The following is a 22,709-nucleotide window of genomic DNA, read 5'->3' as shown; positions in this document are numbered from 1 at the left end:
CATGCTTTGTAAGCCTTCACCCCAACACTCTCTAACCCGAGGAAAAACTTCCCGACCTTGGCAGACAAAAAAACATAAGAGTTTCAGGTCTCTGAACGTCCCCCAAGCCTCGAATGCTAGTCTTCCAAACACTAGCTGTCTCTCCAGAACGCTCGCTCCACCTCAGAGACCATTCACAGAGTCTGGGACAGAAGAAACCCTAAACCAAGAAATGTGGCTAGTCACGGCGGGAGAAGGGTCAGTGGCTTGGGTGGGCCAATGAGAAGGAGGCCTCTGACTTCGGAGACACCAGCACGTAGCTGCTGCACTGCTCCCGCCCTTAGTCTTTGCAGTGACCCCACCCAGGTCGTGACCCTCTGAAGACCTCCAGCGTTGGCGTCCCCCAGACTCCGCCGACCCCCAACAGGCAGCTTTGGGCGCTGCAGATGCGTCCTGGATCTTCGCTGGATCCTAGCATTGCGTCGCCCACCCCGGAGCAGAGCGCACCGGGTCCGGCTCCCAGACGACAGCCCCAGGCAGGCAGGCAGCGGGACGCAGCGCCCGCAGTGCGACTGGTGCGGCTGCCGAGGCTCAGGGCGCGCCGCCCGGACCCGAACTAGCTAGTGAATCGCACCTCCGGCCCACAGAAGCTGCAGGCTCCAGGAGCCTCATCTGGAGACTGGACAGAGGACTGGTCGGAGATCCAAAAGGGTGCAGGCGGCTACCGGACGAGGATAGGGATGCAAACTGAACCAAGATCCAATTAACCCGGTTTGGGATAGAGGACCGGATCGCGGCGCGAGGGACCTCAAAGATAAGGGAAGAAAGGGTCTGACCAAAGCCTAGGGATTGGAGAAAGGGGAGTGAGAAGGTCGGTTCACAAGTGCGAAGGGAAGCTGGGAGACCCACTATTCTAGGCCAGAATAATTGTGGTGCGAAAAGATGAAGGAGCATCTGCGGTGAGGCAAGAGGGAACCAAGAGAAGTAGGGGCTCTGAGCACGCAGTCTGGGACCGCTGGGTGCGGGCTGGTGCCCATCTAGTACCCAGACGAGAAGAAACAGGCCAGTACACCCAGGCCCGAAAGAAAGAGCCCTGTCTGGTATTGGAAAAGAGCGGTCAATGCATGCCAGGTTCATGGTCTGTCCAAGTCGCGGAATGCAGGGACAGGGTATCGCAGGAACCGGAGAGAGGGATTCATACAGGGCCAGGGAAACGAGGTCTGTCTAATCGAGGAGGGACCTGCAGGGTAAGGGACCTGGAGGGGGAAAAGCGCGACGCCGGGACATGGTCCGCAGCTGGAGCCGCTCACCTTGGGTTTATACAGCCACTTTCGGAATCTGTTCATCATCGCCGCGCCGGCTCGGGCCACGCTCCGGGCGGCCCTCGCCCTCTGCAGCGCTGCGCCCCGGTCCGGCTGCGGCGCGGAGCGGACACGCAGGCAGGGCCGGGACCTGCCTGAGCAAGCGGATCCTGAGCGCTGCACAGAGCGCCGAGCAGCTGGCTGCAGGTGCGCGGGGCAGGTGCGCGGCCGGAAGGATGCTCAGCGAGCGGCGCGCGGCCGACCCAAACCCGCGAGCGGGCGGGCGCGCGGAAAGGCGCGGGCACAGGGTGCGCGATGCTTCACGGCTTGCGAGCACTCGGCGCCTCCGCTGGTCACGACCGCACATGCGCCGGAGGCGCCGCACGCCCCCGGCCCGCAGCAAGTGGTGGATGGGGCGAGCCGGGTGAGGCCGCCAATCCCCGCCCAGCGCCAAGCCGCACCCCACCCGAGACGCGCACCAAGGGAGGGCGGCTCAGGACTACAAGTCCCAGCGCCCACCGCGGGCAGGGCCTGAGCGGCGTTGCTAGGTGACGGCGCCTAAACGATGCTTAGGCGATCTGCGGGTGCAGGAGCTGGCCAGTGAGCGCTCCCGCCCGCGGTGCCTGGAGAGACGACGCGGGGGCAGGTGGAGGCCTAAGGAGGCCAAGAGGCCCGCAGGTAGGCGAGCAGGTTAAGGTGAGGGACCGCCATAGGGAGCCAGGCGCAGCCCATCCTCACTTCTCGCTAACTCGTTTTCTCCAGTTCTTAAATCTTTGCTGATTTTCTGGCCTTAGCAGGCTTCCTTTGCGCTCTTCTTCCCACGTCCTAAAATAAAATGCGCTTTCCACCACCTCCGATTTATATCCCCCCTCCCCCCTCCTACTTTTTTTTTTTTTTTTTGGTTCTTTTTTTCGGAGCTGGGGACCGAACCCAGCCCCCTCCTACTTTTAACAACAGGTGACCCAGATAATACAGTGTGTGCACCCTCTAGCAGCTCCAGCATCTTCCCTTAGCCTTTCAGCCCTGGACCTGCTCAGCTTTGTAGCTCACTTCTTACTCCTTGTAAGCTGCTCTCCATCCATTTCTGTGTAGTTCCAGGCAGCCACGCGGTTTCACAAACAAACATTTTTCGCTCCAACTTGGATTCAGACCTGTTTGCCTGTCCCTCACTATTTGTACAACTAACAGATCACCTTAGAGTCAACATGTCCACAACAGTATGCTCTCCCATCATAAAAACTGCTTCTGAGGCTGGGAAGATAACTCAGTCAGTAAAGTGTCTGCCCTGTTAGAAGAAGGAGGCTCAGCATGCCAGAACTCACAGGAAAAAAGAAAAAAAAAAAAAAAGCTAGGCATGGGACTGGAGATGGCGCTGTGATTGAGAATGCTGGGTGCTCTTGGCAAGACTCCAGGTTCACTTCCTAGCAACCTCCATGACTGCTCACAACTTTCTGTTACTCCATTTCCAAATAACCAAACCCCTTTTCTGGACTTCATAGGCCCTGCATGTGTGTGATACATGCAGCTGCCCTGGTTCTAGCTGTCACCTCCTAAAGCCATTAGCCCACTGGAAAAGAGAAGAAAGGAATGTCCTACACTTCAGGCTAACGCTCCCAAAGTGTATCCTCTAGTATTTCTCAGAGATGGAAGGACTTGTACACGTAGCCATAGCCAGCTTCCGAGGAGGCTGAGAAATGTCACCAACCAGTTGGGTAGCAATAGGTCCAAGCGAGAGTCAGGGTTTGTTATTCAGGAGGAAAGAGAAAGCTGCAAGGAGTGGCTTCATAGCTTGTTGTAGAAAGTTTTAATTCCATCCTGAGGTTTCTAAGCAGCCTTTAACCATTTAGTTCCCAGATAAAAGAAACACACAACCTTTATATCTACAGTAAGCCTTAAACAGCACAAGAGCTGGGCAGATACCTACCTTATGTGCAATTAGAATCTACTTTCCTATTGATACCCACGAACTATTACTTACTATGTGTCATCTGGGCTGCTCTTACCTCCAATTGGCCAGCCCTCAGGGACACATTTTTAGGGCTCACCTAACCCATGGTGGCTTCTCCTCCTTCCTCCTGCACCTTCTTCTTCCTCCTCCTCCTCCTCTGACCCCAAGCCCAGGAAACCTAAACTTCACCTATGACTCTTCTGCCCAGCTATTGACTGTTGACATCTTTCTTTACCAATCAGAAATAATGTGGGGGGCGGGGTCACTTAGGTCTGTGTGCAGACTCCACAACTCCCAACTCCCAACCCCCCCCCCCACCGCACTTAGCATTATGATACACAGTAAAAGACAAAACCTCGACGGGGTAAGACAAAACACTTAGCAGAGCAGCCATAGTTCCAGGGAAAGAAGACATTTTCAAACATACGTGAGAGATGGCGTGGCTGAGACTGTAGTAGTGGGTTGTATCTGATAGAAATGAACCCTCCTTGCTTGCTTCAGCCTGCCTTCCAGGGTACCTAAAGTGCCAGACCATTGAGCCCTTACTGGAGAAGGGAGTTAAAGAGCCACATATAGAGGAAATCGATCAAGAACCAGGTCTCAATGCTCACCTGTAAACTAAAAGCTGAGGCACTTGGATGTGCCTCAGTGTTGGACCAGAACCCAGTGCATGAGTGGGTTCTGTCTCTCCCTCGCAAAGCAAGCACACAGACAAATACATTCTTTTAAGTAAAGCTGAGTCTAGGTGTGACTATGTGGGCATGTGATCCCAGCACTAAGGAAGCAGAGGCAGGAGGATGGAGAGTTTGAGGCCATCCTCTACTATATATCAAGACCACCTTCCCCAAAACAACAATAAACAAGACAAAAATAAAACCAAAAATAAGTTGGAAATAAGTAAAGTTGAGGGGCTCGAAGCATGCCTCATAGTTGGCCGAGCCCGTGCCTGTTCTGTAGCCATAGACATGATAGCTTTGATCAAGCTTTAGGTGAGTTTCTGAGGGGGTTCAGGGTCTACCCACCCTCAGGGTGCACCGGCTCTTTGCCACAGGTGGGGGTGCAGATTCCTACAAGGCAACCTTCACCCCACAGTGAGCAGAGGGGTCAGGCTGGATAGTTAGAAGCAGACTAGGCCCCCAGGAGCTCCCTCCCACCTTCAGTTTGGTTCTTCCATTCATTCTTTTTGAATCTTTCTACCGAGGTCCATTCTGGTCTGGAGAGGGCTTGAATTGATTTCTTCAATCCTCCTTGACTCAGATCAGCCTAGGGCGCTTGACCCACCCTTTCTGCTGAGGGATTCTGGCTCCACAGCAGGGAAGCAAGAAGCAGTCTTTGCTCCCTGGCACCCTGGGCAACCCATCCACATAAATTCAGCCCAAGACCTTGGCCTCCATATTAGAAACTTCCTGGAAAAAAAAGGAAAATCTAATATTTCCATCAGAGTATCTAATGATGGCTAGTGTGTCAACAGGATCTAGACCACCTGAAAGACCTCGGGACATGCCCGCCTGGGTGGGAGAGTGATTAACTGTGTGGAAAGTCTCACCTTTCTTAACTGTGGGCAGGACCACTCCAGGAGTCGGGGATCCTACTAGGGATCCTGGGCTGTATATGATGACTCCCGAGAAGGGGAGCTGAGCTCCAGAATGCAGCCATCTCTGTTTTCCTTTGTGCATGGGATGCATGCATCTCATTTCCTTTCACATTCTGCACGTGTCATGGTCATTGGCCAGTCTTCTCCTACCGTGGCTGCCTTGCCTTCACTGACTGCTGCCCTGAACCTGTGGGGAAGAGCAGCCACTCAGCACCATGTCCAGAATATTTGGTCTGTGTTCTGTTCTGTTTTCCTTGTTGCTGATGGTGCTAATAATGGAATCCAAGACCTGGCGTTTTAGGCTAGTGCTTCCTGCCTGAGCCCCACCCCAGCCCTCTAACACAGGGTTCGCCTGCCTGTTCTCCGCTCTGGGTCCTGGGCTATGTGTGTACTGTTCTTCTTTATCTCACATCTTTGACAGCAAGTGAGACTTTTGAGACCAGACCCCAGGCTCTCACAGAAAGGAAATCTCTTTGTGCATAGGGAACCAGATTCCCCACCCCAAACTCCTCAACCTGCACTTTGTTCTCTTGTTTCCTTAGAAAATACTATCCGAACATCTATCCCCCTGTTAAATGGGACAATGAAACTGAAATGTATAGTATAAAGAACTCAAACGTTTAGAAAAGCAGATAATTTTATAAAGTCATTGTGTGGGATGAATGCAGTCAATGCACAGTTCTCTGCCTGCATGTACACCTGCATGCCAGAAGAGGGCATCAGATCCCATTACAGATGGTTGTGAGCCACCATGTGGTTGTTGGGGATTGAACTCAGAACCTCTTGGAAGAGCAGCCAGTGCTCTTAACCACTGAGCCATCTCTCCAACCCTGACTTTTTTTTTTTCTTTCTTTCTTTCTTTTTTTTTTTTTAAAAAAAAAGTCAGTCTAGTCTGGATGAAGCTCTGTGACAGAAGCCTAGATGACAGAGTCCTAGGTTCAGTCAGTGTGCTCTTCCGGCCAGTTTTATCCTGGCCACCTGTGACTGTCTTTCAGATCAGATAACTTTGTTTTAGTTACACCTTTTTTTCTACTTTTGTGTTCATCTTTCTTAGATCACTCTAGACCGAGGCCAGGTTCAGGTGGGAGGCAGGGACCTGCTCACCACCTTAGCCAAGGCTTAATGAGCGTTTAGTTGACATCAGAGCGAAGAAGGCAGGCCTCAGGTGCGTGAGCATTAACTCAATGTTGAGAGATTCCTAAGCTTGTGGAGTAGAGAAAGGGTGGAGGACTTGAGGTTCGGGAACCATATGCAAAGAGGCTTCTAAGCCAGTGAAAGACCCCAGTGAAAGAGGAGACTTTGGACTGAAGCTTGGGACATACTGAGAGACCCCTCCAGGTCCCACAGCAACAGAACCTGGGAATAGACTCTTAAGACCTTACCTCTCCACTTCTCCCAGAGCAGCCAGGGCCAAAGCCCTGCAGCCACTGCTGCTCCCACCCCACCCAACGCCCTCAGGAACCTCAGCTAGTCTTGGTGCCTTGGGAGGGACTGGGCTGAGAGATCAAGTGAATGGAATTAAGACTTCACCTAGACGCATCCTCTATCTCAAAAGTGAGGCCAGGGGAAAAAGATTCCCTGCACACGAGTCACCCACACCGGAAGAGTCGGCAGCCTGCACCCTGCCACCCCCAGCAAGGACTCTGACGCTGTCAGAGGCATGGGCAGTAAGAGCCAGTCCTTGCTGTGTCTAGACACGCCTTTTGTCCATTAGCTGCACCTGGCTGGGAAAAACTGTTTTGCTGGGGCACATACTGAAAACTATAGAGATGGAAAATCAGAACTAATGTTCTCTTTAGAGCCACTTGACAGCACCATGTTTGCCACCAAGACACCAACAACTAGCAGTTGAAGAACTTGATAAATAGTGCTTCCAGGAGTCCAGCTTCCCTCCTATCCCCTGCAACACACACACACACACAAACACACACACACACACACACACACACACACACACACACACACACACGAGGAAGGACCTCCCCACACCCACGGGCTGCCCTTAGCCAAGATTCCTGGAGTGTCTGAGATTGTTTTCCTCTTAGGAGAGATCCAGAGTGGGACAAAGGGCCCCAAGAACCGTTCCAGATAAAGAGGGCAAAGGTCGTGCATAGCCAATGACATCAGGGCTTGCAGAACTGGCCAGAGGAGGGGCAGAGCCAGGGCAGGAACTGACCTCCAGGGCACTGCCTGGCAGGTATGGTCTCAGACAGGGGCTCTAGTTCCAACACCTAGAATCACACCAGATCACTATGCTCACTCAGCATGGAGATACACACACACACACATACACACACACATACACACACACACACACACACACACACACACACACCACACACACACACACACACACATATAGACACACACACACAGCCAGAAGGGAAACTGCAAGTCTCCCAGTCTACAGAGCAAGTCCCAGAAAATGATCCTGGCCTCTTGTGCTTGAATCTACCCATGTCAGCAGACTTAAATGTCTGGCCTTCTCTGTCCCTCCGAAGAGAAGCTATATTCAAAGAGAGGGTAGAATGGCCACTGTGCATGAAGCCCATCTATTGCTCATTCAGAGTGATCATGCAATGGGGAGCAGAGTGGGCAGGACTTCCCAGAAGCCTTCTCTCAGCATTCAAATCTCTCACCAGGAAGCTCAGTAAAGGTAATTTGAGTGACCAGAGAGGGAGAGGATGCTAAGAGCCCTCAGAGTCATTCTCCTACCATCCAGTGCTCAGTCTCCAGGAAGGTAGGTTTCACAGGGTGCAGGTCGACCCCAGACCTCTCGCTATATCCAACGCCATAGCTGGCTGCATTTGGCAGGTGTGGATGTGTGTGGTGGATTGAATCTGACATTGTCTAAGACAGAAGACTACTATCTCCTCCAGCTTCTTATCAAAGCCCCACTGACCCATGAGGAATCTACCATGAGATGGCCCTGAGGGTTTCTAGGCATAGGAAAAGGAGTCTAAGTTATGCCTTTCCTGGGTGCCCATGGAACATCCTTGGTGCACCCCTAGAGCCTATTAATGGTACCAGGGCTTCAAACCAGTTTCCAGACTCCATGAGGCCTTTCTCAGGGAGGCTGGTGTTACCTGTGTGTCGGCAACCCTGTCGAGCCCCATGGTGGTCGCCCTGCCCCAGAATGCAGCCAGGTTACATGGGGGCTCTGGCCCTCAGTGATCCCAGCCTTCCCCCTCTAACTATTCAGTGAAGCTTCCCAGGCAGCTCCTCCACAGAGAGGCTTCCCCCACAAAGACAGCAGGAAAACCCCATTGTCTTCCTCTGGCTTCCTCATCTTGTGACCCTGGAGCAGCAATTCTCAATCTGTGTGTCTCAACCCCTTTGGAGGTAGGACAGCCTTTTGACAGGATCACACGTCAGATATCCTGATACTTACAATTCGTAGCAGTAGCAGAATTGCAGCTATGGAATAGCAATAAAATGGTTTTATGGTTGGGGTTTAAAGGGTTGCAGCATTAGGATGAGAGCCCTCACACAGAGCCATCTGCATCTCCTCCACAATCACATTCCCTTGGATTCAACCTCAGCTTCCCAGACTATGCCTGCTCCTCTCTGGACTTGCTCAGGGGTCAAGCAGGACCTTTGGCAGATGACCCCCTGGATCTAATCCTGATGCCTACCAAGAGCATTGACGTGCCCTGACTGGACATCCTTCTGTTCTGAGCATATTCCTGTCCTCTTTCTCTTGTCTGTCTTTCTTAAACTCTCATTGGTGTTTAGAGTAGCTCCTTGATCTTCAAAGATCTGCGCTAGGCCCAGCGTGGCTGGCCAGGACTGGCCTCCACACTGAGGACCTTGCTTTCTTTTCCTGTTACTATGATAAGTACTAACAAAAGCAACTTGAGGGAGAAAAGGTTTTATTTAATCTCACAGTTCAAGGCGCGGCCCATCCTGAGCGGAGATTGAGGCGGCAGGAACCTGAAGCAGCCGGCCATATCACAAGTGCAGTGAGGAAACAGAGGGGTGGATGCAGGGTGGGTTCAGTTCTCCTCTATTTTTTTTTTTTTATTTTAGCCAAATGTGTCTTACCGTTTCTGTTTATTGTGTGTGTGAGCATGGGCCATGTTATTCACATGCCACAGCGCCTAAGAACCCCACAGCCTTTCCTGGGTCTGTCATCTTTGCCTGCTCTGGGTAGAACCTGCTGAACCAGCCACCCACCTGGCCTGCTTTCTGACCTGAGCCCATCCCAGGAGTCACCCTGCACACAGCTGGGTGTTGCTGGCTGCCTTGAAACCTCGGGCAGAGAGGTCTAAGGCTAGGGCTGAGCAGTCAATGACTTAACTGTGGGCTCACCAAGGCCTAACAGACAGAGGCCTGAGATGAACTAATCAAATAGTGAGTTTGAGTTCACCTGAGTCCAAACCCCTACCTCCAAAATCTCACTGTTCAACCCAGAACCCTCATGGGCTTCCTGTTGGTGTAGGTAAGGGGCCTTCGACCACTCCTGCCCACAGCTAAACGGGCAACTCAGAGGCTGTGAAGGATGTGACTCATGTTGGTTTCTTTTAGGACCCTCCTCCAAAGATGGCCTACTATGAAAAATGCATTGAGACTGTGATAAAGCAGCTTGACAAATTTAAGCCTGAGAAGGACAATCCTGAGCAATTCCTGGAGACAGTGTTCACCTCCTTACAGCAGGTACGGTCAGGGTGGCAGAGACACAGGGTCCTGGGAGACCACGTCAGTGACATTATGTGTTGTCCACACTTCACTTTCTAGTGAACAGCGTGAGATCCATTCCTGCCTCTGGGGAGAAGTGTCAGGCAAGGCTCTCTAGAAGGGCAGCGGTCCTTCTGTAGAAACCCTTTGCCATGAGAAGGGTCCCAGCATCCAAAATGCACATGAGACCTAGCTCTACCCTGAGCTGCAGGACTTCCCTGATGGATTATAGCAGGCAGCCCCTCATAGGAAGAACTGTGACTGGACAGGAGCAGTGAAGGAGGCAGAGACCTACCTAAGGCCACAGTTCAAGGTGTGTTGTGTCTAGCTGAAGAGGCCTCCAGTAGAGAGTCTGGGCCCTACTGAGTGCTTCCACCCTTAGTCTATAAGCATTGCTATAACAGGCCTGAGGCTGGGAAAACCGTACAGAATGTAGCTCTCAAGGTTCTGGAAGCTGAGCCATCCAGACAGCAGCAGCATGTCCCACTGCAAAAGGTAAGACAGGCAGACAGGCAGAGCATGGCTCTGGAATATTCCACTTGATCCTGTCACAGTAACAGCTACACTTCCGAGTGAGTTCCGGATGGTTAAATCTCCAGAGCACGCCCCCACCCCCATCCGACTCTGCCCAGGTTGCCTTCCTACACAGCAGCTCTGTAGCATTCTGATTGCCTCTCTGAACACTAACTGTTCTGAGTCTCCTTCCCACAGAGGCCTCAGCCTCTCCTTGTCAGGGTACTCAGGAGAGAGTCGCCCTACCTGCTGATAGGTACAGTTCCTCCATCCAGCACGGACCTCTCTCCCGAACCCTAGACTGTTTCATCCAATGGTAAGTAGCATATATGTCTGGTCTAGAGCATATATAGTCTCTCGGTCCCCATGGGCCCCCAGACAGCTCACCTCAGTCATCAAGAACTGTGTCCTTTCTTCACTCAGGTGAGGCATCCCCTATCCCCATACCCCACCTCAGCCCTGGTATAGCCCTCGTCCTATGCACCGCAAAAGCTCCCTCTTGCCTCTCTGTTGGAGCACTGCCCTCCTCTACTCTCATGTCCCCACAGACATGACACAGAGGTGTCCTCTCTGCAGAGCCTCTCTGCTCCTCTGTGCCTTCCCAGCTCACCCACCTATCCTCATGTCCCCTCCACTGGCCATACTGCCTTCTGGTCCTTTTTATGCCATCCAGTTGTTCCTCCGCTGTCCTCGCCACTCCCCCCACCCACTTGGACTCCCTGACATGCTCCCTGAACTGCTGAGTCATTCAGGGCTCTCTAGAAGAAGAGCCTTTTCTTTCAAGCAAGGCAGAGAGAAGTTAGTATTGTTCGTCTTTGATGACCATTGCAGAAAAGTGAGTTTTAGCAGTTGATAATTAGTTTGAGGCACTTTCTCGGTTAACAACCAATAGGTTAACATAAATGGGTCCTGGCTGTAACTTGGCAATTCACAAAGTGGTGACCATCTGTGTGCCTTTCTATGGGAAGCCTAGCACCATGACGCCATCCGGTGAGCGGGCGGCAGTGGAGGGAGCTGATCTCTACCTCAGGCACAGAGGCAGCTCCTGCTTCAGACGTTGGTCTTTGAGGTTCTGCCAAAGCCCTTCTGAAGCCAACATGGTTTGGGGCCCTGGGTACTGACCCAGTTTGAACAATACTTTTCATCTCCAGCCGTCAGAAACCTGCTGTAATATACTGACTGTCAGGTCAAGGCCAGAGATGCCACCTGCCAGAAAGTTACACAACCTCTAGACCGCTAGGCAGAGGCTGACAGAGGCTTCAGGACAGGGCATATGAGAGGCAGACTGTATACCTTAAGTACATGAAACGTCTTAATGTGGATATGACCTTATTTGGATGTACTAGTAAATGAAGCTAAGTTACAGCTGGCAGCACAGAGCATGGGTTCAGCTGCATTTGCCTGCGTTCACCTGGGCCAGCTTGGCTGGCAGCACAGAGCATGGCGGCCAGGAAGTGGCAAAGAGTCCAACTTTGAGAAGCAGCAGGATGAAGGATAGGGCTTCCTGGGCAGAGGGACCTACCAAGAGGAGACCCCAACAGCCCAGGGTCCGGACCTGTCACTGGGAGTGAATAGACAGGAAGGCCAACAGGGCCTGTGTGCCTAACCTTCAGACCTGGCTGCTCGGTCTGTGTGGCTAGCCCATGGGGAGGTTGGTTGTGAGCAGAAAAATGTCTTGTCTGAGCCCAGACTGTGAACAAATGGGTATTAGCATAAAAAGATGCTGTGGGGCTGGACTAACAAGAACACAGGCAGCCAGATAGCTTTGGGGTTTGCAGCAATATGAGAAAGGGAGAAGTTTAAAGAGGTGGCCAACTGTGAGGAAATATGAGTGCAGAGGAGCAGAGAGAAGGGGCAGATGCATTCAATGGACATAGAGTCATAGCCCATAGTTTCACTGTGGTTTGTGCTACTTTGCCATCCTCTTGTAAATCTTAGCATAGGTTGTTTTAATGACTGCATCATACTGGTCTGTGGGATGGAGCAATGATGCTTGACCCTTTGGTCACCCTGCTGCTGGCCCCTGCTTCCTGTCCATGCTGCTGTCCAGACCTCTTCCCCTGATGTGTGCACATGAACACTTTCAGGTTGTGGAAGGTTCCCTTAAGTTCCCAGAAGTTAAGGGTCTCTGTTAAGGGTCATGATTTAAAGTGTGAAGCCCGTTCCCTGAATTGCTTTATGGAAAGGCTCAGCATCGAGCGTCCACCAACCCTCTCAGTGTTAGCACTATAGACACCACCTCATTTTCCTTTTCCACCAAAACTTAATTACTTTTCAAACCTCATTTTGAAACCCCTAATTACTTTTAAAAATAATTAACATGTATCACACACACACACACACACACACACACACACACACACACACACAGAGGTCACCCCTTCATTTGGGTCTGAATTGTCCCCCAGAGGCTTCTGTGGTGAAGGTCTTGCAGTGCACTGCTTAGAGGTGGGGCGATGGGGCAATGGTTGCACCCTGATGGTTGATGGTTCCTCTGTGGTCCTGGCTGGCCTGGAACTCAGCCTGCCTCCACCCGAAGTCCTGGGATTAAAGGTGTGTACCAACCACTAGGCCTGGCCTGGGGAACAGAACTCCCACTGCGACTAACTAGCACTTCCCATCCCGCTTTGTATTCAAGACAAGCTCTCGCAGATCTCCCTTAATCGTGCAGCATCCTTTTGGAGAATGTTTTATTCCTCATTAGAAATGAAGTTGTGTTGAAATGCACAAGACATACTTTTGACCAAGTTTTGATTATTTTCACGTGGCACAAAGCCCATTCATGGGGTTGTATAGCCATCACATCCACCCATCTCCATAACCTCTAATGTTCCTGACCTGAAACTCCATCCCCAGGAAATACCAGCTGCCTGGCTCCCTGTCCCCTCCCCTGCCACCTGCTTGCCGTTCTGTCTGTCTCTGTGGATTCACCCATCCTCATGTAGGAGAATATTTGCACAACACTTGTCCTTGTGTGTTTGTACCGTCTCATTGCTTTCCGTGCTCATTTTGTCTTTAGAACCACTTTGCCTCCATTCACCCTGGAGGTCCTGCCTTCCCCATCACTGTGGTTATTGTCCACTTTTCTAGGGCAGCTGAACTATCTGGCCTCTATTCAGCCATGTGGGAGTATCTGTCCCTTACCTTTGTCCTTGATCTCCTGGTCCTAGAGGGCTCTCTCTCTTGGCTTTCCTTTTCAGACTCTGACCCCCCAGAAGCTTGGGTTTGTTTTGGAGGTTCTGTCTGGCTGCCTTGAATACCAGAAGCTACTGACCATCGTGGTGGATGCCTTCTACGCACGGGATGGCCGGCTCTGCCTGTGGTCTGACTACAGCCTCTTTGAGGGTGCGTGTATCCGCTCTCCACATGTCCATGAGGCCCAGGCCCGCTGCCCACTGCAGAGAGGGACTCGAGAGGAAGTTAGCCACAGACCCTTGACAGGCTGACTTGAAAGAGGCCAGCAAGCAGGCAAGCTTCAGGACACAGCAGCTCCTCCTGTATCTGCCTTAGTTCTTTCCCTCCTTGATTCCTGGGTGCCCATAAGTGTCTGGCCCAGCTTAGATGTATTTTCTCACTTCACAGATGGGGAAACTGGGGCCTAGGGGAAGCAGACATGGATCCTGCTGCCCCCTGCAAACTCTGGACTCCCAGCCACTTACCTGGGAGAAAATGCCCCTGAGGGCAGCTTAGGCCAAAATAGTCTGTCGCCTGTGAAGAGAATAGGCCTATGCTATTCTGGATATCCAGGGAGAGATTCAATATGAGAGACACCTCTGTTCACTGTCCACACTTACAGAACACAGTGTCTGTGGTCGCTGGCTAGGGCTACCCATAGAGCAGATAGGGATCTAGCCCTGGGATCTACTGTTGGCCTTGCTGCGGCCTAGGGAAGTGGAGAGCTAAGGGCTACTGCATACTGGTGGGCTGAGACGGGCGCTGGACGCAAAGCTGGGCTGGCCCTAACTGCCTGGCTCCGATAGAGAATGAGCCACCTTCTCAGAGGAGCCTCCACACCCAAAGGCTCAAAGTGACTCAGCTCACAAAATGGACAGAAGTGGAGATGATATCACCTTAGCCCGGAGAGATCCCAGGATTTCTGAGAATTGACCACATGCGGTGCCGTGTGTGTGAAGGCTAAAAGCCCGGAGCAGCCAGGGTCTATGATCACTGAGCATGAAGCGCTAGTTGCCATGTGGGCCTGTCTTTATGTGCCCTGACAGAATGAGGTCCAGCAAGACTCTGAGCAGCTGCAGCATTCTCCCAAGGTCACACACAGAGCCCCTCTGCAGGGCAGCTGGGCACTCCTCACACCACCTCTCTCCTCAGTGATCTGCTACCTGGCCACCTTCCAGCTGGATGAGCTCGGCTTCCAGCTCTTCTGCAGCATCATCAAGTCCCAGCCTGTGGGTAAGATTTGCAAGGTGAGCCCCACTGTCCCCACCACTGTACTGTGGATGAGGCTGCCAGCCCGGGGAAACAAGAACCAGAGCCAGATGTGTGTCTGACCTGTCCCACCTTTCATCCTCTGGCTGGAGAAACTGGTTAATACCAGCTGACACCCCCCCCCCCCAGGACAATGTTGCCTGCCTTTGGGAAGTCTGTCTGGTTGGTTTGTGAGTGACAGGCTTTCCTACCTGCATATAAACATAAGTATCCCATGACAGATAAACAACCAGAACTATTTCAAGCAAAAAGCAAAGACCTCATTCTTATGAGCAAGAAGTAAAATCGATGGCATCTTTGGAGGGATGCTTTGGGACTGCCCTGGCCAGCGCCACACTCAGCATGACCTGTACTTGGCTCAGTCTCTGCTGCCTTGTGCTGGAATCCAAAATGACTACTGAGCAAACTTCCACCTTACCTCCTGCCCTGGTCCCGCAGTGGTGACTCACCAAACGCTTGGGGGTACAGACCACATACTGTTTGTTCTCGGGATGTGCAGTGACCATTTGCAGTAGTTTCTTACCCCAATAAGCCCATATAAAAACACACACAACCCAGTTATAATTGAAAGCTATACGCTTAGATTGGGCAGACCTACCACTTTACTAATTCATTCCCCAGCTCTGAGACCCTTGCTACTTGCGATTCCTCGAAGCCATATGGTTCTGCGTCACACTGGCCTCCGTCTCCTCTTCCTCCCTCCCGTCTCCTTCGGCCACAGTCCCTCCAAGACCTCCAGCCCCACCTCTCCTTTCCATTGCCCAAGCACAGGCTCCAGCCTTGTTTGACCAGTTAGAATGGGGAGAAGGTTCACATGAAATCACCTGAGTATGTGATGTACTCCTCGTTGTGGGGCAGCCCCTCTTGAGGAAGCAGAGTCAGCAGAACATGAGCAACACCAGGACAACCCACAATAGTGACCCCAGGCCAGAACCTGGTCACTGACCACCCCATGGAGCTCTGCAGACTCGTGCCAATAACCCACAAAACCTTCATGTGAGCCAGGCCTTGACCCCTGTAATCCCAGGTGCTCTGGAGGCCGAGCGAGGAGGGCTAGCCTGAGTCACTGTGTCAAAGGAGAAATGAAAAAAGAGAAGGACCGAAGCGAAACCTCAGCCATATAATAATTCCTTAGCCTGTGTGAGGTCCAAAGAGAAAGAAAACTCCGGGGACCAGAGCAGCAGAGGTTGGATGGTGGCCAGTACAAGGCCTTCCTCTTCCCCCCTCCATACTCCGTGCCCCACTGGGCGAGTCTGGTCCCATTAGGGTCCCTCTACCTGTTTTGGAGATTAGAAGAAGCCATGTGAAGTTGGCAGTAGTGTGGTCTGTCTCAAGAGCTGCTGCTGCTGTGTTCTGGTCTTACATAGCTGTGAGCATCTCCGGCCTCGGTTGGTTGGAAGGCCGTTTCTTGGTCTGTGGCTTCCAAAGGGGATGCAGGTGGAAGAGCTAGAAGTTCTAGCACCCAGGAACCCCACACCTGTGCACCAAAACCTGCCAGATGGTAAAAGCCTTCTTTTTCCTTTTTTTTTTTTCTTTTTCCTTTTTCTTTTTTTCAGAGCCGGGGACCAAACCCAGGGCCTTGCACTTGCTAGGCAAGCGCTCTACCACTGAGCTAAATCCCCAACCCCTTTTTTTCCTTTTTTATATAGAATCTCATTATGTAGTTTGGCTGCCCCAGAACTCAATATATAAATAATGCTAGCCTCAAATTTAGAGAGATCTGCCTCTCCATTGCTGGGATTGAAGATATATGTATATATATCAGTGTATAGATATGCGCACATTTGGGAGCCCTCAGAGTTTCCTGAGCCTTGGTCAACTGGAGTAGAGTTATAGACCAACTTGACATGGGTGCTGGGAACAGAACTCTGGTCTTTTGTAAAAGCCATATTTGCTCTTAACTAGTGAGCCATCTCCTCCTCCCAAATCAGAGGGCTTTCTTAGACCCATGGGAAGCTCCATTCCCTACTTTAAAAATTATTATTTCATATATTTAATATCAAATTATATATTATTTTATATACTTATACATATTTTTAAAGATGCATTTATTTGGTTTATGTAAGTACACTGTCCACTGTCATTGTCTTCAGACACACCAGAAGAGGGCATCGATCCCATTACAGATGGTTGTGAGCCAACATGTGGTTGCTGGGATTTGAACTCAGGGCCTCTGGAAGAGCAGTCAGAGCCATCTCTTAACCACTGAGCCATCTCTCCAGCCGCGCCCCCACTCCCATTTCTCACTCTTGCGTGGTCTCTAATAGTACTGTCCTACCACATCCCAGTGAGAAAGATGGCTTTGGCTCTGCCGAGATGCTCATGTGAGCATGAGGGGAGGAATGAGGAAATGGGAAGAAAAAAACACAGGATGTGCCCAAATTGGATTGAGCCAGCAGGAAGGAGGCAGGAACCCCAGAGGGCAGCTGTAGAAGCCAGTCTCACCTTCAGGTGCATGGCTGACAGCTGAGAGATTAGAAAAGGGTGACAGGACACTGGTCATGGGCAAGGGCCAAGAAGGTGGGAGAGGCCACAGGGATGAGTGAGGAGAGTGGGCAGGCTGCCATGTGGGGAGCTGTAGAAAGCTCTAGAAGGAGGCCTTGGAAGCCTCTGTGAAGAACAGTGTTACAGGCCACAAGGAAGCTCGAGGCTGGTAAGGATGAAGCTGGGGAGGACAGTGCTTACACGGGGAGGCAGTGTGACCAGAGGCACGGAATGGTCATAAACTTGCTCAGCATGGTCCTCTCAGTGGTCACGCACTTCCAAAGTCATCCCCCAAGTACATTTGGGACTTCCAAGAACTAGCTGCATGTTTTGTGTCATTACAAAGCTGTCCTGGGCTTTGACATGTGGTCCTTGGTCCTGCAAACAGGATAATGGCATAAATGTAACCATAGCTTTTGGCTGCCCCTTCTGATTGCTTCTGAAAGGTCTGCATCAAATAGTCTTCAGGAATCCTCTAAACTGGACTATACCCTCTGGGCTTGGGTATGTTTGCAGCTTCTTGGGTCCCTCTAAGAGCAGCTGCAGGGCATTCAAGCCTGGTCATCCCTCAGTTGGGGGCTGAAGACCTGAGACTGTCCCAGACAGCAGGGACCCTCATAGGACTGAGCCCATCCCTCCTGACCTGCTGACAGCTCTATGCTGTGTAAAGTCACCTTCCGGCTCCCTACAGCAGCTGACTCCATCAAGAAGCTGGAAGGCACTGGCCCTGGGCCAAAACTTCAGATTTGAAAACCAAAAGCTGAGAAGCCGCCAGGGGAAGCTTGTAGCACTAGTAATCTCCTAGGACTGGCTCTGAGCCGTCTGAAGGCATCATAGGCTTCACACTGTGCAGCCCCTGACTAGGGCTGGAGCCTTAGTCCTGGTGCTGAGATCCGACACTCACTGTGGGACTGAGTGAAACCCACCTTCCTAGGTCTGAGGGCTCTCCCCACCCTGCCCCAGCAATGCTATAGTGGCAGGGTTACGGGGCACAGGAAATAGTTCTCCCGGAATTATAGATGCCCATGTAATGGGGCAGGGCGGGTGATGGCAGGCAGCCCTCCATGTCTCCCTGCAGCATCTTGCCCAGGAGTGAGCAAGGGGCATTCCAGGACTAGAAGCTTGATGAGTGTCCGTCAGTGGGCATCACAACAGTATCACGTCTGTTCTGGCTCCTGTGAGGGGCTGGAGGAGCAGTGGGTGGTAGAGCACTGTTGAGCTGCTCAGGGTTTCCTGCCTCAGTTCCTCAGATTCTTCTTTAACCCCTTGAACCTGTGCTCATGGATCAAAGACGAGTGGAGCCTCATCTACGAAACGGACCATGTGACAGAGAACTGGATTAACCCTCTGATGAGGTGGGTCAGCTGTGGGGTCAGCTGTGGCATTTGGGTCTCTGAAAATCATCTTGTGTCCACTCCAGGTGCCTCAGAGCATGAGGCAGGGGTCTCCTCATCCCTTTCCTGCTCACCGAAGTCTTGTGAGAGGCTAGATCATGCTGCAGGTTAGGATGAGAGGTCAGAGGTGTAGTAAATCTACCTACCACAGTCTGTGGCAGGGACAGCAAGATGAAGTAGGGAATCTCCCAGATTCCTCCCTTCTGAGAAGGCAAGGGAATCTCCCAGATTCCTCCCTTCTGAGAAGGAACATCATCTTGTCTTCCTGGGGACAGGCAGACAGATAGGCTGGGCCCAAGCCAATTGTTTATGTACCAATTGTGTTTAGGAGGCTGTGGTCCCAAAGTGGGGGTCCTCCGAGCTAATCCTTTACCAAGGAGAGTTGTTCTGTCCCAACTGATCCCCACTGTTAGCAATTAAGCTCCCAAAATGGGGGGACTGCTAGTTCCACACTTAGCACAGGCCTCCCAGCCCTCTCTGGGACCAAGCCTACAGCTGCTTCCCCATACCTACTCTAGGAGGCCAAGTCCAGCCATGGCCTTCTGAGAGCCCCTCGCTGGAAACCCTCATGGCAGCCTCACTTGCGCTGGGTTGTCCTGGTTGAGGATAAGGCAGAAAAGTATTTCAAGTCACCCTTGATGAGCCCCACAGGAGGAAACACTGAATAGGCTGATGATGGTGGGCTGGATCCACTCAAGGTTTGGGTAGTGAAAGGGGGTTTGTAGACCTCTGGACCACCTACCAAGACCCTTCTGAAACCCCTGCTCCACAAGGACAGTTGGCTGTCCCTTAGCACGATGTGACCCTCACTCCACCCAACCCACACAGTTCCACTCCCCTGCCATCAACAGTGAAGCTCCAGAACATCCCTGTCCCATTCCCAGTTTCTTTCCTCTGCTTCCAGCTACCTCCACCAGTATCACATGCACTGCCCAGACTCGCTCCACACCCCAGTTCCTGCTCACTCTCAGAGATCCCCACATCCCCACAGTGGAGATGTTTCAGCCTCCCAGTGCCTCTGTCCCCTGGGTCTCCGTGTAAAGAGAAACTTAATGCATGTACTGAGGTGTGGTTGAACTGTGCCCACAAGGTAATCAGTGAAAAACTCACCCTGAAGGACAGCCGAGCACTTGGGGTCCTTCAGATCCCAGGGGCCAGCTTCTTGGTGACCTGCTTAGGATGTGACTCTAAGACCTTCTCCACTTCTCCCTTCCAGATGGCAGCCAGAGATCCAGGAGCTGATCAAACAACTGGAGGGAGGGCCATCCGATCATATTCCTCTCTTGAAGACCAAGGCCAAACTCACAGTGCCCAAGGAATTCAACCTGACTGTCCCAAGGCCCCGCGCCATTACAATGCCTGAGCCTGTCCCCACTATCCCCAAGTCAAAACCTGTGAGTTGGACATTTGTTCCTGTATCACCAGGATGTTCAGACTGGGAGAACAGGCTGTAAAGGTCATTAGGCTTCTCCAAGGTCAAGGGTGGACTGGACTGGACGGGAACATTCGGTAACCCCCAATCCATCCACATCCCACACACACACTGAGGGAATTTGGCCTGTCATATTCTGGACCCAAACAGGAGGTGCTACGGGATACACTGCCTAGCCATCGGTTCAGACCTGTCTGGATTATGCTTAGAGTTCACCATTAGCCATGGTGTTCACCCTCCCCATAAGATAGTACACTTGAAAGTCACACTGTCTCTGCTTTGCATGAGGCGTGTCAGCATGAGCCCCAGAAATGATGAGCTCCTTCTCAGGGAAGCTCATGTCTACCTCCTCTGCTGGAGGCCTCTCGATCTCCTGTTTGTCTCTAACTTAGCAGTCAGGATGTTCTGAACTGCAAGTACAGAAAAGTGCAGCTCAAACTGGCTTAGACAATAGAGAACTAGTATTAGAGATAGGCTTCAGGTAGAGGTTGATCAGGGTTCCAGCTCTATTTCTCTGTGACTGCCTGTACCCTAGTCTCCTCTGTAAGTGAATTTCATCTTTAGACTAACTTAGTCTCATTTCAGTTTTAAAGAAATTAATCCAGGCCTTGTGTCTACACTGAACATTGTCTAGGACGGGAACTATTCAGAAAAGTCTGGTTGGTCCAGCTCAGGCCTCATGCCTGCTTGAACTGTTCACCGTCTTTCTGGGTGCTGAATCCTGACTAGGCTGTGGATTCTCAAAAGCATTGACGTGGACCTCCTAGGTCAGTGCGGTCCTCACAGAATGAAGGACTAGAGATGGAGCATCCACCTCTCAGCCTGGCTCTCCCATCTCTCAGGACTCACTGAACATTTCTCAACTCCAGAAGCTTTTTCATGAGGCTTCAGTTCCGCTGGGTCCCCGCTCGGTTTTCTTCTTGACCTGTCTTTTCTCCATACCTCTGGCTACTGTTTACCTCACCATCTGGCTCTACGTCCATTTTATTTGTCATATTCCCAACACAGGTGGCTTAGAGAGGACATTCAGTAAATACTTGCAGGATGGATGCAGATGGATGAGTGGAGAGATGGAGAAACAGCTATATGGGTAGTAGATAGATGATGAGTAATCAGATGGATGGATGGGTAGATAGGTCACCAGGGCTTTGTCGCTAAGCAACTCCACAGTTACCCCATCTTCAGGGTCTCTGATGTTTTTACTGCCAATTCCTCAAGAACCAGTCCTGCCAGCTGCCTCTCCCTCTGTTTGTTCTGCTTGGCTGAGGGACAGTTCTGCTTGTCCCCTCACTGTGACATAGCTTCCCTGAGCTCACTTCTGTATTTGCAAAGCCCATATGCAACACCCTCCATGCTCTGACCCATGGCCATGACTCTCTTCCCCCTCCTGAGTGTGAGCCAATAATATGCGCTAGCCCCAGGCCTTCCATGCCCAAAGTTGGAGGGCAGCCAGGAGAGGTCACAGAGCAGCAAGGAAGGGAAGAAGGCAAGAGATGAGACTCCAGCTGTGAGGAGCAGAGATAGGACACACAATCAGGTGGGCTGGAAGCCACACAGCTCCTCCTAGCTGCCAGGAAGAAAGAAGAACGTTTTGAAGCAGGTGGACAAGGCTGGAGATGGCTATGGGTGTGAGGAACACAGCCACAGAGAAAGAGGCCTTAGTGTGGGCAATGAAAAGACAGCACCAGGGTCTCCAGTGAGGATCATCAAGCCTGGGGACAGGACGGTTGGAGGAAGATGAGGGCGTGTGTTTGTAGGAGTTGAATTGGCTGTATCTGTACAACATGCAGAGAAGAAAGAAGGCGAGGACTCGGGGGTCAGGTTCAGGAATCTTGGGTTCAAGGCTGACAGGATGGCCCCTCACCCTGGTGGACACAGCTACGGTAGGGGCATTGAGAATCTCCTTTGAGAGGACCGACCAAAGCCTTAAGGTCCGTTCACAGGCAGCTTACCTAGGAGGTCCACTTCAGTGCTTGTAAGAATCCACAGCCTTGTCAGTACTTGGCGCCCATGTCTGACACTCTCCGACCCTCTGCTAACCCCTTGCGTCCTAAGAGCTGGCTGCCTCCCCCCATACCTTGACTACCCTAGCTATCTCATCCATCTAATGGCATGCCCTCAGTGCCCTTCCCTTACAGCTCCCTCTGTCCACCTCAGCCCATACTTAACTCTAGACCCCATGCCTGCTGCTGGTCTGACCCTCTCTTCTATGGTCACTCAGCCCAGACTCACCCCTCTGCCACTCCATCAGGTCCCTCAGAGTACCTATCAGGAGCCCAAGGAGCAGAAGCTTCTGCAGATGATCAAGACACACAACCGCCGGACAGCTGAGGTGGCCATGTGGGACCCCCTGTCTCCCTACAGACCCCCATCAGGCTGTTAAGAATAGGGGAAAGGGAGAAGGTGGGGAACCTTAGACGGTACATACATTCTTCCATCAAACCCACACACACAATGGCCTGAGGACCCAGGGCTTCAGCTGGGCGGGGAAGGACAACGTGCTGTCCTGGCAGGAGCTGCTGCTGAAAGCGAACATGGAAGAGCTACGGTGTGCCATGCCCCGGTTACAGAAGGAGCCACAAGCACAGGTAATGTCAAGCTTCTTCACGGTAGTATTTACTTCATACCATAAACCTCTTCCTTCTGGGGCTGAGGATGTCGTTCAGTTGGCAGAGTATCTGCCTGGCGTTCGTGAAGCCTTGGGTCGGATCTCTAGCACAACGTAAACCTGGTGTGGTAGCAGGTGCTGTAATCCTCACACAGAGGCAGAGAGAGAAGGATCAGTAGTTCAGGTCACCCTTGCCTTGCAGCCTCATGTGTCACAGCACTCTTGGGAAGATTAGAGAACAGCTTCATAAATGGATTCTCTCCTACCCTATGGGTCCTAGGGATTGAACTCAGCCTTAGGCTCAGCAGCAAGTGCCTCTACCCACTGAAGCATCTC

General features: G+C 51.9%; 2 protein-coding genes across 17 annotated transcripts in view; one reads left to right on the top strand and one right to left on the bottom strand.

The window, feature by feature from the left end:
• Zfyve28 (zinc finger FYVE-type containing 28) overlaps positions 1-1,637 on the bottom strand; it is an 85,907-nt gene extending 84,270 nt beyond the window's left edge. For 5 of the 6 annotated variants that reach the window (XR_015636627.1, XR_015636626.1, XR_015636624.1 and 2 more), the window contains exon 1: positions 1,290-1,637. Coding sequence is in view for 2 of the 6 variants with exons in the window: in XM_087583205.1 (XP_087439331.1) it covers positions 1,290-1,328 (39 nt within the window). In the remaining 4 variants the exon portion in view is untranslated. 6 annotated transcript variants of the gene reach the window in all.
• A 203-nt stretch (positions 1,638-1,840) lies between these two features.
• Positions 1,841-22,709, top strand: part of Cfap99 (cilia and flagella associated protein 99) — a 38,384-nt gene continuing 17,515 nt past the window's right edge. For 4 of the 11 annotated variants that reach the window (XR_015636616.1, XR_015636620.1, XR_015636618.1 and 1 more), the window contains exons 1-8: positions 1,841-1,958; positions 9,350-9,478; positions 13,213-13,357; positions 14,339-14,433; positions 18,182-18,294; positions 19,550-19,727; positions 22,017-22,097; positions 22,279-22,353. Coding sequence is in view for 4 of the 11 variants with exons in the window: in NM_001446994.1 (NP_001433923.1) it covers positions 9,365-9,478; positions 13,213-13,357; positions 14,339-14,433; positions 18,182-18,294; positions 19,550-19,727; positions 22,017-22,097; positions 22,279-22,353 (801 nt within the window). In the remaining 7 variants the exon portion in view is untranslated. 11 annotated transcript variants of the gene reach the window in all.

The sequence above is a fragment of the Rattus norvegicus genome, chromosome 14 (assembly GCF_021556685.1).
Source record: "Rattus norvegicus strain SHRSP/BbbUtx chromosome 14, alternate assembly SHRSP_T2T, whole genome shotgun sequence".
In the NCBI taxonomy this organism is placed as follows: domain Eukaryota; kingdom Metazoa; phylum Chordata; class Mammalia; order Rodentia; family Muridae; genus Rattus; species Rattus norvegicus.
The sequence above is the reverse complement of the archived record's forward strand: the minus strand, read 5'-3'. Positions and strand labels throughout refer to the sequence as shown.